Source organism: Elgaria multicarinata, chromosome 6, assembly GCF_023053635.1.
Source record: "Elgaria multicarinata webbii isolate HBS135686 ecotype San Diego chromosome 6, rElgMul1.1.pri, whole genome shotgun sequence".
NCBI classification, from domain to species: Eukaryota; Metazoa; Chordata; class Lepidosauria; order Squamata; family Anguidae; genus Elgaria; species Elgaria multicarinata.
In genome coordinates, this window is record NC_086176.1 from 5,049,106 (window position 1) to 5,064,260 (window position 15,155).

General features: G+C 44.9%; 1 protein-coding gene across 2 annotated transcripts in view; it reads left to right on the top strand.

Annotated features, from left to right (window-relative positions):
- The first annotated feature begins 1,693 nt into the window (after positions 1–1,693).
- The window catches only part of USF3 (upstream transcription factor family member 3), a 43,694-nt gene continuing 30,232 nt past the window's right edge, over positions 1,694–15,155 (top strand). Inside the window, exons 1-4 of one of the 2 annotated variants that reach the window (XM_063128894.1) lie at positions 1,694–1,804; positions 2,861–2,978; positions 11,847–11,929; positions 12,307–12,366. In XM_063128894.1, the coding sequence (XP_062984964.1) occupies positions 12,323–12,366 (44 nt within the window). In that variant the 5' untranslated portion in view covers positions 1,694–1,804; positions 2,861–2,978; positions 11,847–11,929; positions 12,307–12,322. The remainder of the gene's footprint in view (positions 1,805–2,860; positions 2,979–11,846; positions 11,930–12,306; positions 12,367–15,155) is intronic. The other variant, XM_063128895.1, reaches the window with a different exon arrangement.

Sequence of the window (15,155 nt, forward strand, 5' to 3'; positions counted from 1 at the left end):
TTGCTTTAACTAGAGCCCGTTATTCCATGTCCTGCACTCTGGGAGGATCGAGAAGAGATCCTGGCCCTCCTCTGTGTGACAACCTTTTAAGGATTTGAAGAGTGCTATCATGTCTCCCCTCAATCTTCTCTTCTCCAGGCTAAACATGCCCAGTTCTTTCAGTCTCTCTTCATAAGGCTTTGTTTCCAGACCCCTAATCATCCTGGTCGCCCTCCTCTGAACATGCTCCAGCTTATCTGCGTCCTTCTTGAATTGTGGAGCCCAGAACTGGACGCAATACTCAAGATGAGGCCTAACCCGGGCCGAATAGAGAGGAACCAGTACCTCACGTGATTTGGAAGCTATACTTCTATTAATGCAGCCCAAAATAGCATTTGCCTTTCTTGCAGCCATATCGCACTGTTGGCTCATATTCAGCTTGCAATCGACAACAATTCCAAGAGCCTTCTCGTTTGTAGTATTGCTGAGCCAAGTATCCCCCATCTTGTAACTGTGCATTTGGTTTCTATTTCCTAAATGTAGAACTTGGCATTTATCCCTATTAAATTTCATCCTGTTGTTTTCAGCCCAGCACTCCAGCCTATCAAGATCACTTTGAAGTTTGTTTCTGTCTTCCAGGGTATTAGCTATCCCACCCAATTTTGTGTCATCTGCAAATTTTATAAGTTTTGTGGTTGTCCACTTTAAAAATCATATGGATCCCTTTTTGATTTCATGGATCCTCTTTTTACTCAGATTGGTCTAACTGTGGCCTACTTTGTTGGGAGGTGGTAAACCTGTTCCTGAGAGGCGAGAGGGCTCATAAGATGTAACACTCACCTCAGTAAAATCAACAGAAAACCACCCATCCTTATAGAAAACTAAAATACCAGGAAGGATTCTGGGATTTTACCATCTCCCTGACATTTACTTTATTATGCAGTGGGTTTTTTTTAAAAAATGGAGGTCATTCAATCATCATCATCATCATCATAAAATTATTTATTACCCACCTCTCCCTCTGGATCAAGGTGGGGAGCAACACCAAACACAATATAATACATAACATTAGTTAAAAGAACATATAAAACCAATACAATATTAAAATAATAATCACAGCATCTTAAAATTTTTAGGTTTAAAGTTCATCTGGGTAGGCCTGCCAGAAGAGCCTTCCTGTGATCGCAGCCTGAAGTAGCATAAAGCAGACATACTCACTACCTTAGCAGCAACAGAACAAGGCCTAAGCCAGAGGCCGCAACAACAACTGGAGGAACTTTGGCAGCCGGGCGGCCCACGGTGAGGAAGGCCGCCGCGGGTTTCCACACGCGCCGCTAAGGGCGCTCTTCGGCTGCGGCGCCGGTGTCCACGGGACAACCGCCGTTCTATGTGCGCTTCTATCAGGTTCTCTTCGGCCTGTGCTTTGAGGAGAACTCCTTGCCAATCCGCCCTCCCCGCCGCGTTTCCAACCGCTCATTGGCCTCTCAAGTAGTTCCTGTTTCCCCTCCGTCTAACCCACATCAATAAAAACCGATATGCCCTTCGCTGGCTCGCCACGCAGCCAATCAGGCGGCAGCGGGCAAGGCCTCACCTTCCTCCGGGCTTCTTTCGGGATCTGATTGACAGAGATGGGCGGTGAAATTGTCACCCATTGGCTGCTCTGGCGAGGAGGGGCGGGACTCTCTGGGCAAGTGCGCATAAGGAAGGAGTCGACGCGAGTGTGGCGGCGGGAGTGAGGAGGCGGCCTCCCCGGAGGAGGAGGATGGTGGTGGTGGATTCCCCCGCGGCGGGGCTGCGCCTCCGGAGCCCGCCCTGCCCTCCGCCGGTGAGTCCCTCTGGTCAGGGCCGCGCGCGGCCCGCTTCCAGCCCCGCACCGAAGCCCTCCGGGCGCAGCGGCGCTCCGGGTTCGGCGTCCGTCGGACGAAGCTCCTCCGTGGGAAGGCCGGGGGGCTTGTGAGGCGGCGGTGGGGGGGGGGTCGTTGTCGTCGTCCCGTGGCTTCCACGTCGGAGGCCGCCTTCGTGCCTTAGGGTGCCGCCTCCTGGCGAGCGTAACAAGCCCGCCCTGCGCCCGCCCGCCTTCCCTGCCTCCCTCCCTCCCTCCCGTGGAGCTGCAGGGCCCGGGGGCATTGCCCGGCCACGCTGGTAGCCGCCTTCTCCGCACCAAGGCCGGGGTGCTGTTCCGCGGCCCGGACCGCTCCGGTGGCCTAAGTGGCCACAGCGGCAAAGGCCGGCCGGCCGGCCGCCGTCTGTCCGTCCGTCCTAGGTCTGGTGCTGGAGAGGCTGGCGGCGTGTGTGGGGTGGGGGTGGGGGTCGTGGGCGGCTTCAGCGGTCTGCCTATTCGGGGCCAAAGCAAAGGGCTGCGAAGGCCACCAAGAACCTCCCTATGTAGAGGCGGAGAACCTCTGAATAACAAGTGCTGGGAACACACCGTGAGGGCAGAGCTTTTCGCTTCATGCCACGTTTATGAGCTTTTATGGGAAAGGGTGAACTGATACATCAGAAGAGCCCTGCAGGGTCCGCCTCGTCCAGCACTCTGTTCCCACAGTGGCCAAACAGCTGCCGACCAGGGACCCACAAAGCAGGACAGGGTGCACAGCACCCTCCAGAAGGACTCTTCTCGGAATACTTTTGAAATTACTTTATAATTCTTGCATTTTCGTATAAGCACTCCGCAATAAATAAAGACTGTAGTATGTTAGTATATTATAATCAGAATTTCAACAAAAGAGGGAGTAAGGACTCCACTTATCAAAGTGCCCAGGTGATATATGCAATTGAATCATTTCACATGCGGACTGAATAAAAAAATAAATGTTAGCAGGTACTGGGTAGTCATTTTAGATACACCATGGTTGTATCTCCTTCTTGTCATCGGAGTCAGCTGGGGAAGTGAAGGTGCTGGACCAGTGCCTGGAGGCTGTCATGGGCCAATAAACTGAAGCTGAATCCTGATAAGACAGAAGCTCTGTGGATTGGTGGTTCCTGAGTCCGGGAATTGGGTAAGCGATCTGTTCTGAATGGGGTTGCACTCCCTCTGAAGGAGCAGGTGCGTAGCTTGGGAGTATTCCTAGATCCATCTTTGTCACTGGAGGCCCAGGTGGACTCCGTGGCCTGTAGTTCTTGGGGTCAGCTTCGGCTGATCTGCCAGCTACGGCCTTTCCTGGACAGGGACAACCTAGCCACAGTAGTGCGCGCACTGGTAACTTCCAGATTAGACTACTGCAATGCACTCTACGTTGGGCTGCCCTTGAAGACGACTCGGAAGCAGGGCCGGTGCCAGACTATTTTGCACCCTAGGCAAGGCGAGCACCCCCCCCCCAAATTGCCAACTTCAGCTGTTCAAGAAGAGTTTCTGAGCTATTAGATTTTCCTTTTATTATGTTTTTTCGTAAAACAGCTAATTTGTATAAAACTGTGACCCTTAAAGGTCAGTATTGCACCCGTCTGAGGTCTGCGCCCTAGGCAGCTGCCTAGTTGGCCTAATGCTCAGAAGTTGCAGCTAGTGAAAAATGCAGCAGCTTGACTGTACATCTTACAGAGACCACATAACACCGGTCTTAAAGGAATTGCACTGGCTGCCAATACACTTCCAGTTGGAATTCAAGGTGTTGGTAATGACGTTTCAAGCCCTAAAAGGCTTGAGACCTTGGCACTTGAGGGAGCACCTCTCCTTATATATGCCTGCCTGAGATTTGAGACCTGTTGAGGAGCCCTCCTCTGCGTCCCACCAGCACGAGACCTACGCTATGGTGGGATGTGGGAGAGAGCTTTTTTGTTGTGGCACCCCAGCTGTGGGATGTCCTCCCCTTGGAGCCTGACTGGCACTAGCACTGGTTTCATTTCAATGCCAAGTTAAGACATTGCTTTTTAACAAAATCTTTGATAGCTAAATTCACCAAGCCAATTCACCAAGGTTCACCAATTCACCAAGGTTTAATTGGTTTTGCAGGTTTTAAATTTTGTACTGGTTTTAGCATATAAATGGTTTAATTGGTTTTTAGCTGTGTATATTGATTGTTTTATATTGTTTATATGATTTATCTGTACACCGCCCTGAGATCCTTGTGATACAGGGCGGGTTACAAATATCTAAATAAATAAAATAAGACCCTGGACTTGTATGTGAGACTTGAGCGCTAATCTGGCAATACAGGTGCAGGAAATCTCAAATGTATATGTAAATTTGTTAGTTTGGTTATAAGATAGAAGTGGCTGAGGGGATGTTAACTTACAATACCCCCCCCTCTCCCACTTTAACTCCTGTTTGAAGTATTTTAAGCAACACTACTGGAAGAAGAGGAGGTGGAGATCATTTGCTCCCCTGGATAAATAAATGAATAAATAAATTCATGCTCCTTTTGATACAGCAACCTTCCCCATCTAGGACTCTCCAGATGTTTTGAACCAACTCGGATCACCACTAGTCAGCATATCCAGTAGTGAGGGATTATGGTAGTTATGGCCCTCCAGATGTTTTGGCCTTCAACATGCCCACCCCTGTTTTAGTATTAAAAATTAACCCGTCCAACTACTTTATAGCTACTGGTTAGAAGTGTGTCTGGTTAAGTCCTATTTGGCCTCAAGCAAATGATTTTTTTTTGTCAGCCACAGCCTGGTGTTGGCAATATGGAGAAAATAATACTCGCCTTGCTTACAGGGTCTTTCTGAGATTATTGGGGCTTGAAATTAAGTCACCTCACAAAAAAATCATATGCAAGATATCCTGCTGATTTCTATCACTACAGTGGTTCATTGCTCCCATGGCTGTCCTAGGGAAGTGCTCTAGAGTTGTAAATTATGATTACTTCTATTCTTGAAACTAAATATATTAGTGAACAACTTATTTTTTGGTTTCTGAGCACATAATTTTATTAAACATGGTAATATATAGCTGGGTAACATTTTTGTGTGGGGTAGAATTATATTTGGTTTGTGCTAGATTTGGCCTGCAGTCCTGTACTTACTAAGAGTAAGTGCCATTGATTCCAGTGAGGCTTAATTCAGAATAGAGGATTGTACTTTAACTAACTTCATTTTCTTCTATATGCTTAGCATTTTCTATATGTTGTATGTTTCTATATGATTTCTATATCCTAACAATGATGAGACACGTTGACTTTAATTCTAACAGTGCATGTCTACTTAGAAGTAAACGCCATTGAGTTCCATGGCACTTACTCCTAGGTAAGTGTGTACAGGATTGCAGTCTAAGCTTTAGAAGTAAATCAGTGGATTTTATTTTCAAGTCAACATGTTTAAGATTAGGATTGATTGATAGTTTCATGTTTGTCACATTATTGTAGACAGAAAATTCACTAGGGGCTTAATATTAGAATTCTGGAGGTGCGAGCAGATGTCAGAAAGGTACATGTGAAAGAGAATGAAGCAGAGGGCCTCAACTACACATGAAAAGGCCAAGCGCATTTGTTCATGTGTCTCCCCTGTTTGTTCATACAAAGGGAAGTGAGGCTCTGTTTTTGATATCAAAAGGGGCTCCAGGATGAGGAAAGATAAACTCCCCGCATTTTACCTCCCTGCAATCTATTGACCAAACTCTCCCTTTTATGTAAAAATTGAGTCCACCTCATTTTGCTTTATATGTGAATGGAGCATGTATGAATGTCATGTTTAGTTTGGCCTCTGTCTTAATCTCTGTGACATGTACTTTTCTTATAGAAACTCAGTCTCCCAGAAGAAAAGACAAGTTTGGAATGTTCCTGTTAACTTCTGCTGATAGATGCTCATGGCCTTGGTAGTGGTAGTGGAAATTGTGCTGGCCATATCTGCTGTGGAAAGAAAAACATATTTAATACGTAGATCAGCCTTCCCCAACCTAGTACTCCCCAGATATGTTGGACAACAACTCCTATTGTTCCTGGGCAGCATGGGAACACAGCAGTGCCCATACTGCATCTGAAGGGCACCAGCTTGATGCCCTTCAGGTCTCCAAAAATACATAGATGGCAGTTTTGGACCCTTGATTCTTTCAGAATATAATCATAGGGTAGGAACACATACAGAAGTCATAATAGCCACTCCCCTATTCTAAGGCAGAATCCTCAGCATTTTAGTCCTGACAGCAGAATAGTCTTGATTAGGGTATGACATGTGCACAGATTAGGAAAAGTACATAAAGCAGAGAGGAAGAGTAACCCTCTTTCTCACCTCCTACCCAATTCTACATTTATTTCAAGACTAAGATCACTCTCCATTTTCGAAGGGAAGGGTGGGGATATATGAAGTGGGTGAGCATGGAGGCTTTGTGTGTGCTGTGGAGGCTTTGATGGGCACCAATGCACCTGTGTATTGGGCACTCCAGAAGTAGATGTATTGGAGTTTTTGCATTATAACAATTCTTAATTGGATTTTAATGCTGTTTGTTTGGTGCATGAGCTGTGTGGGATTATTTCTTGTTAGAAATAAAGTACTCAACCAGATCCACTTCTCCTAGACATTTTAGTTGCTTATTTGTTCTGATAATATCTTATGAGCTTCAAAGAAGCATGCAAGACTTTTCAGTTGCTCACTATTATATACACACACACACACACTATGTATATTGTAATCCACAGTTCACAACCAGTCCTCTGGTCTATCAAATCTGTGGTAATTGTGATTTGTTTAAATGTATTTCCCCCCCCTACTCTGTTAGGGAGTCACTTGAAAATCTGAGAATTGGGAGGGACCAAAGAAGAAAGAAAAGCACATTAACATTCTCTCTCTCTCTCCACACACACTCAAACACCCATAGATCATAGAATTATAGAATAGAAGAGTTGGAAGGGGCCTACAAGGCTATCGAGTCCAACCCCCTGCTCAATGCAGGAATCCACCCTAAAGCATCCCCGACAGATGCTTGTCCAGCTGCCTCTTGAAGGCCTCTAGTGTGGGAGAGCCCACAACCTCCCTAGGTAACTAGTTCCATTGTCGCACTGCTCTAACAGTCAGGAAGTTTTTCCTGATGTTCAGCTGGAATCTGGCTTGCTTTAACTTGAGTCCATTATTCCGTGTCCTGCACTCTGGGAGGATCAAGAAGAAATCCTGGCCCTCCTCTGTGTGACAACCTTTTCAGTATTTGAAGAGTGCTCTCATGTCTCCCCTCCATCTTCTCTTCTCCAGGCTAAACATGCCCAGTTCTTTCAGTCTCTCTTCATAGGGCTTTGTTTCCAGACCCCTGATCATCCTGGTTGCCCTCCTCTGAACACGCTCCAGCTTGTCTGTGTCCTTCTTGAATTGTGGAGCCCAGAACTGGACGCAATACTCTAGATGAGGCCTAACCAGGGCTGAATAGAGAGGAACCAGTACCTCCCGTGATTTGGAAGCTATACTTCTATTAATGCAGCCCAAAATAGCATTGGCCTTTCTTGCAGCCATATCGCACTGTTGGCTCATATTCAGCTTGCAATCTACAACAATTCCAAGAGCCTTCTCGTTTGTAGTATTGCTGAGCCAAGTATCCCCCATCTTGTAACTGTGCATTTGGTTTCTATTTCCTAAATGTAGAACTTGGCATTTATCCCTATTAAATTTCATCCTGTTGTTTTCAGCCCAGCACTCCAGCCTATCAAGATCACTTTGAAGTTTGTTTCTGTCTTCCAGGGTATTAGCTATCCCACCCAATTTTGTGTCATCTGCAAATTTGATCAGCGTTCCCTGCACCTCCTCGTCCAAATCATTAATAAATATGTTGAAGAGCACTGGGCCCAGGACTGAGCCCTGCGGTACCCCATTCGTTGCCTCTCCCCAGTTTGAGAAGGTTCCATTGATAAGTACTCTTTGAGTCCGATTCTGTAGCCAACTGTGAATCCACCTAATAGTTGTTCCATCTAGCCCACTTTTAGCTAGTTAGTTAATCAGAATGTCATGTGGTACTTTGTCAAAAGCTTTGCTGAAGTCAAGATATATGACGTCCACAGCGTTCCCACGGTCCACAAGGGAGGTTACCTTATCAAAAAATGAGATCAAATTAGTCTGACAGGACTTGTTCTTGACAAATCCATGTTGGCTTCTAGTGATCATCGCATTGATTTCAAGGTGTTTACAGATTGACTTCTTTCTAATCTGCTCCAGAATTTTCCCAGGGATAGATGTCAGACTGACTGGTCTGTAGTTCCCAGGTTCTTCCTTTTTGCCCTTTTTAAAGATAGGCACAACGTTAGCCCTCCTCCGGTCGTCCGGCAGCTCACCCGTCTTCCATGATTTTGCAAAGATAATAGACAAAGGTTCTGAGAGTTCTTCCACTAGCTCCTTCATTACTCTAGGATGCAGTTCATCGGGCCCTGGAGATTTGAACTCATTCAAGGAAATTAGGTGTTCTTTGACCATTTGTTTATCAATCTTAAACTGTAATCCTGCCCCCTCAACTTCTGCTTCACTTTTTCCAGGGGGGGTCATAGACCCGCTTTTGGGAGAACACTGAGGCAAAGTAGAAATTGAGCACTTCAGCCTTTTCTTTGTCATCTGTTATCAATTTGCCATCCTCATTAAGCAGTTGAACCACCATTTCTTTCCTCTGTCTTTTACTACTTACGTATCTGAAGAAAGCCTTTTTATTGCTTTTAGCATTCCTCGCTAATCTCAGCTCATTCTGAGCTTTAGCCTTCCTGATGCCATTTCGGCACTTCTGCGCCTTCTTTTGTAGCCTGGCCTTCCTTCCACTTCCTATATGTATCCCTTTTTGTTTTCAGGTCATCTCTAAGTTTTTTGTGGAGCCACCTTGGTTTCCTCTGTTGTCTTCTATCTTTTCTCCTTGTTGGAATTGTTTGTAACTGTGCCTTTAAAATTTCCTTTTTTAAATATTCCCACCCATCCTGCACTCCTTTTCTCATTAGGCTCATTTGCCATGGGACCTTACTTATCATAGTTCTGAGTTTATTAAAATCAGCTTTCCTAAAATCCAGAGTACGTGTATGGCTACACTGAACTTTTGTCTCCTTCATAATCAAGAATTCAAGTATGACGTGGTCACTTTCCCCCAGAGTTCCCGTAACTGCCACTTTATCCACTAAGTCATCCCTTTTGGTCAATATCAAGTCAAGGATTGCCGATGCTCTAGTTCCTTCCTCCACTTTCTGTAGGAGAAAGTTATCACCCACACATGTCAGGAATTTCTTGGAAGGGCCGCTTTTGGCAGTATTGGTCTCCCAACAGATATCAGGGTAATTGAAGTCCCCCATCACTACTACATCACACTTCCTTGAAACACTGGCAATTTGTTTCTCAAAAGTTTCATCCTCGTCTTCTTGATTGGGTGGTCGGTAGTAGACTCCGATTATCATGTTCTTTTTATTCCTTGCCCCATTTATTTTAATCCAGATGCTCTCGATGGGGCTCCCAGTCTGATCCGCCTGTATTTCTGTGCAGGGATAGGTATTTTTAACATATAGTGCAACTCCACCTCCCTTTCTATTTCTTCTGTTCTTTTTGAACCAGTTATATCCTTCAATTGCTATATTCCAGTCATGGGAGTCATCCCACCAAGTTTCAGTTATACCTATCAAGTCATATTTGCCTTCATGTAATAAGAGTTCAAGTTCGTTCTGTTTGTTTCCCATGCTTTGGGCATTAGTATATAGACATCGAAGACCATGTGTTTTATGGTCTGGCTTTGTTCCTACATTGTTGCGGACACTATTTTGGGGCACTATTGGAGCTGTTCTCTATACTGTGGTGCCTTGGCCTTCATCCATTTTTGTCTTGAGGTTTACGTCTCCCGCCCCCATAAGATTCAGTTTAAAGCCCTCCTGATCAAGTTCTTCATGCTGTGGCCGAACACATTCTTTCCAGCCCTTGTGAGGTGCAACCCATCCCTTGCCAGCAGTCCATGTTCCAAGCCTGTGGTCCCAGAATCTAAAATTCTCACGTCGGCACCACCTTCATAGCCAGTCGTTTATCCGGAGTATTTTTCTTTCCCTTTCTAATCCTCTTCCAAGAACCAGGAGGATGGATGAGAAAACTATCTGGGCCCCAAAGTTCTTCAGTTTCCTTCCCAGAGCTTCATAGTCTGAAATGATTTCTTCGTAGCTCTGCTTGGCGACATCATTTGTTCCCACATGGATGAGAAGAAAGGGGTGTGTGTCCGTGGACTTTATGAGTTTCGGTAACCCTTCATTCACATCTCTAATCTGTGCTCCAGAGAGACAGCACACCTGGCGAGTCCATGGGTCTTCACGACATACTTGGGTTTCAATCCCACGCAGCAGGGAGTCTCCCATAACGACTACTCTACTCTTCTTGGTTGACCTACCTTCTGCCTCTTGTTCATTGTTGCACAGTGTCTCCTGTACTTCTTCCTCTGCAAACTGTCCTTCAGACTCATCCTCCAGAAGCTGAAAGCGGTTGCTTAACTCTAATGGTTCCACTGGTGCAGAATGCCTTCTAGTTCTTTTGCTCCTAACTGTCACTCTTTTCCAGAGAGTTTCCTCTTCATTGGCTTTCCTCCCCTCAGCATACTCCACTTCTGCTTCAGCTGGCTGTTGCTCTTCAATCTCGTGTGCTTCTTGTTGCTGTTGCAGTTCCACCATTTGGTCTAAGAACTCCTCGTCTTCTCTTATTCTTTGGAGGGTGGACACTCGCCGCTCAAGTCCTCTAACTTTTTCTTCCAAAAGTGCCACCAGCTTGCACTTGTTGCAGGTATACGCCATGTTGAGCTCAGGCAGAAACACGAACATTGCACACCCTTTGTAGGTCACCACCTCTAGGGGCTTCTTTCCATCCATATTGTCTATTTCTGCTTTGTTTTTTCCTTTCTGATTATAGTGGAATTGCCTTTACTTTGTCCTGTCCTCTCTGCAGGTACACAACTATATGAGTATGTCTTAAGGGAAAATAAGATTTTTTGGTTGGTTTTTTGGGGGGGGGGGTTGTGGGGGGGGTTTCTCTTTATGTTTTTCTTTGTTTCCCCCCCCTTTTTTTTTCTTAGAGGCCTCCCCCGCCGAACTCCCCCTGTCAAACTCCTGTTTGCTCTTCCTGTTCGCTCGTTCTCTGTTCGCTCTCTCTCTGGGAACTGGCTTACTTTTGTAGCTTCTACTTGAGCTGGGCCAGCTGCTCTTCCCTGCTTCTGTTCAGCTCCAAGTCAGGAAACAGAATGAGGTCACTGGGAGGCCAACAACAATCAACAGCAATCAGGCCACACCCCCTTCAGGTCCTGCAGCAACTCTCCACACGACCCTCTTTACTCAGCACTCAGGAGCACATGGCAAGCACACGGCCTCTTTGAATTGGCAGCCTCCTAGATTTCCTTGAGGCTTCTCTTGTTCCCCTTTCCTTGGTCTCCTCTTCCCCTACACTCCCCCTGTCAAACTCCTGTTCGCTTGCTCTCTGGGAACTGGTTTACTTTTGTAGCTTCTATTTGAGCTGGGCCAGCTGCTCTTCCCTGCTTCTGCTCAGCTCCAAGTCAGGAAACAGAATGAGGTCACCGGGAGGCCAACAACAGTCAACAGCAATCAGGCCACTGATTGCTGAGTACAAAGTACAATCAGCAATCAGGCCACACACCCTTCAGGTCCTGCAGCAACTCTCCACTTTAATTTGAGCAATTAAAATTCAAATTACAATATGTATACCACAGGCAGTGAAACTCAAACAGCTCATGGCAAATACCTTGAGGCAATTTGCGGAAAAGAGAAAGTAATGGTGGTAGTCCTCAAGGTGAAAGTCAGCATGAGAAACAACTTAATGTGTGAGGAAAAAGAAAAATATATAGAGACACTGTTTATTCAGGGTATGTAAGGTAGCAGAAATCCTTGGTCATTCTCCCTTTCCCTCTCAACTTACATTTAAAAGGACGAGTGTAACGACTTATAACCTTTAAAAACGTTTTAACCAAGATTTTAAGAATTCCAATAAATTCTGTCTATTTTACTTAGGACTGTGAAGCACAGTTTGAGAATCGCTAATGCAGCAGAAGCTGGAATGCTAATTCATACTTCTAAACAGCCACTCCCTGGTGGTGAGTACAAATAATTTACAGCTGACTAGACAAAAAGGTTTTACACCGTTGGTTGTTCTTTTAGGGTGCAAATGGAGTATAGGTGGTTAGGCTGGCTAGAATCTTTTTGGGTTCTTATTTGCTAGGTGGGCTGTGCTAATGTAAATAGTACCACGAGAAGCCAGTGGAAGTTTAGCTATGAAGAAGGAAAATGCTTAGAATTTTTAAATGCAGCTATAATTACTGGTGCTTCTAGACTTATTAGATTGTAAGCCTATGCGGCAGGGTCTTGCTATTTACTGTGTTATCTGTACAGCACCATGTACATTGATGGTGCTATATAAATAAATAATAATAATAATAATAGACTTGTTACTAGCTTTTTCTGCTTTTTGTAGATCCCTCTCTAAAACTATGCCAGAGATGACCGAGAAGGCTCCTCTTAAGAAGCAGCACCGGTAAGTGTACTGTGGCTGTTTACTTGATACATATGTTGTGTTGGGTTTAGTGGGGTTTACTCCCTAGGTTGCACTATCTGGCTTCAGTTGTCTATGCTCTGGTAATCTCCAAAATAGATTGCTGCAATGTGCTCTATGTGAGGCTGCCTTTGAAGATGGTTCGGAAGCTGCAGCTTGTGCAAAATGCAGTGGCCAGATTGATAACTGGAACCAGGAGGTTTGAGCATATAAGACCCACTCTGGACCGCTTGTATTGGCTGCCTGTATGTTTTCTAGCCCGATTCAAGGTGCTGGTTTTAACCTATAAAGCCTTACATGGCTTAGGACCACATTACCTGATGGAACGCCTCTACTAACATGAACCTGCCCATACACTATGCTCGACGTCTAAGGTCCTCTTCCAGGTGCCTACCCCAAGGGAAACTCGGAGGATGGCAACAAGAAAGAGGGCCTTCTCTGTGGTCCCCCCCTAATTGTGGAACAAACTCCCTGACGAGGCTTTCCTGGTGCCAACATTGTTATCTTTTCCATGCCAGGTCAAGACTTTCTCTTCTCCCAGGCATTTAGCAATATGTAATGAGCCTGGGTCTGTTTTTTTAGGCTCATAGTTTTTTAAAAGTTGTTCAGTTGTTTTTAAATGTATGTTTTTGTGGTTTTTAATTTTTGTATATTGTTTTTAAGTGTTTTTATCTTATGTAAACTGCTCAGAGAGCTTCGGCTATTGGGCGGTATATAAATTCAATATATAATAATAATAATAATAATAATAAATAATATCAGTCTACTTGAAAAAATGCTTTCATTCTTTTATCCATTGTTACAGTTTTCTGTCCAGAATGTTTAACTTGGTTAGCAAAAGTTTAAAGATGGCTAACTGGTAAAATATGAATGAAGGTTGGTTAAAAATAAGCACTCCTGGGCTGTGTATAGACATTTCCGGTTTTTAGTAAAGAGAGTGCCATTAGAGCACCAAATACAGATCTTTTCCCTTCAAATCAAGACAAATCATGTATTTTACAAGGCTCAGATTGGGATTCAAGGTTAAAATCAATGTCTTCCCCTCGCTCCCCCAGCATAAAGTAGTTCTGCATTGGGAGCCTGTTGGATAGTACTTTTGATCTGTGATGAAAAAGGTCTATTCCCCACCTTGCTCTCATGAAACAGGAGGGGGCTAACGGGTTTTTCTCCTACAACAAAGCTGTCTTTATTGCATTAAGCTTCCTATACTCCCCTCTTTTTATTAGTATTTCTGCAGCACCATTAATGTACATGGTTGCTTTAGAGAGTAACAAATAAAAAAGACAAGTCATTGCCTTTATGAGGGTATTATACTTAGGGACGAAAAATGTAGGGTACACATACAAGAGGGGGGATTCATAGCTTAGGAGCACTACATAAGAGAAGGATTTGGGTGTGGTTGTCAGCAGCAATCTGGACATGAGTCAGCAGTGCGATATAGCTGCTAGAAGGGCTAATGCAGTTCTGGGTTGTATTAGAAGAAGGATTGTACCAAAGATGCGTGAAGTCATTATTCCTCTCTATTCGGCACTAGTGAGACCACTTCTGCAGTATTGTGTACAATTCTGGGCACCACATTTCCAGAAGGACATTGATGAGTTAGAACAGGTTCAAAGTAGGGCAGCAATGGTGATAAAAGGACTTGAGGACATGCCCCATGAGGACAGGCTGAAAGAACTTGGGATGTTCCGTCTGGAGAGAAGAAGACTAAGGGGAGACATGTTAGCTGTGTTCAGGTATATAAAAGGTTGCTACAGGGAGAACGGTCAAGAACTATTTTCCATGGCCACAGAAATTAGGAACAGAATAATGGGTATAAGTGACAGCTACCTAGATTTTGATTAAATATAAGGAAACACTTCTTGATGGTAAGATCTGTACAACAGTGGAACAGTCTACCTATGGATGTTGTGAGTTCTTCATGTCTGGACGTTTTTAAGGAGAGGCTGGAAAGCCATCTCTCAAGGATGGTTTCATTGATTTTTCTGCACATTGCAGAGGGTTGGACTAGATGATACCCTTCCAACTCCGCAATTCTATGGTCTTATGGCATATATTTAGAGTTTTGCCCTTTAAAGTGACAGTTCACCTCTGTATCCTTAATTACTGGCTTAAAATATCAGTAATGGGGTTTGGGAACCGGCTGCTGTGACACTACTATTTTTTGGCACCTCCAAACTACGGATCTGCTCCTTCGGAGGGAGTGCAATCCCTTACAGAACAAGCAAACACCCCAATTCCAGGTCCTGGGAATCACCAACCCATAGGGTCTCTGTCTTGTTGGGATTCAGTTTCAGTTTATTGGTCCTCATCAAGCTATAACTGCATCCAAGCACCAGTTTCGAACCTGCACGGCCTTTCCTGATTTAGATGTTACAGAGAAACAGCGCTGGACGTCGTAACCATACTGGTGATACCTTGGTCCAAATCTCCCAATGACCTGCTCCCAATGGCTTCATATAGGTATTAAATAAGATTGGGGACAGGATGGTGCCCTGTGATACCCACAGTTCTGCTGCCATGGGGCTGAGGCACAGTCACCCAATGCTATTCTCTGGAACTGACCTCACAGGCACCAGTTGAACCACTGTAGAACAGTTCTTCCAACTCCCAACCCACAGGAGCTATCCAAGGGGCTACTTGTTCAGGAGAGAGTCATGGGGAGTGCAACCCTGTTACTTCTTGATCTCTCAGTGGCTTTTTGATACTGTTGACCACAGTTCTCCCAGATACATTTTTGTCACTGGAGGCCCAGGTGACCTCGGTGGCCT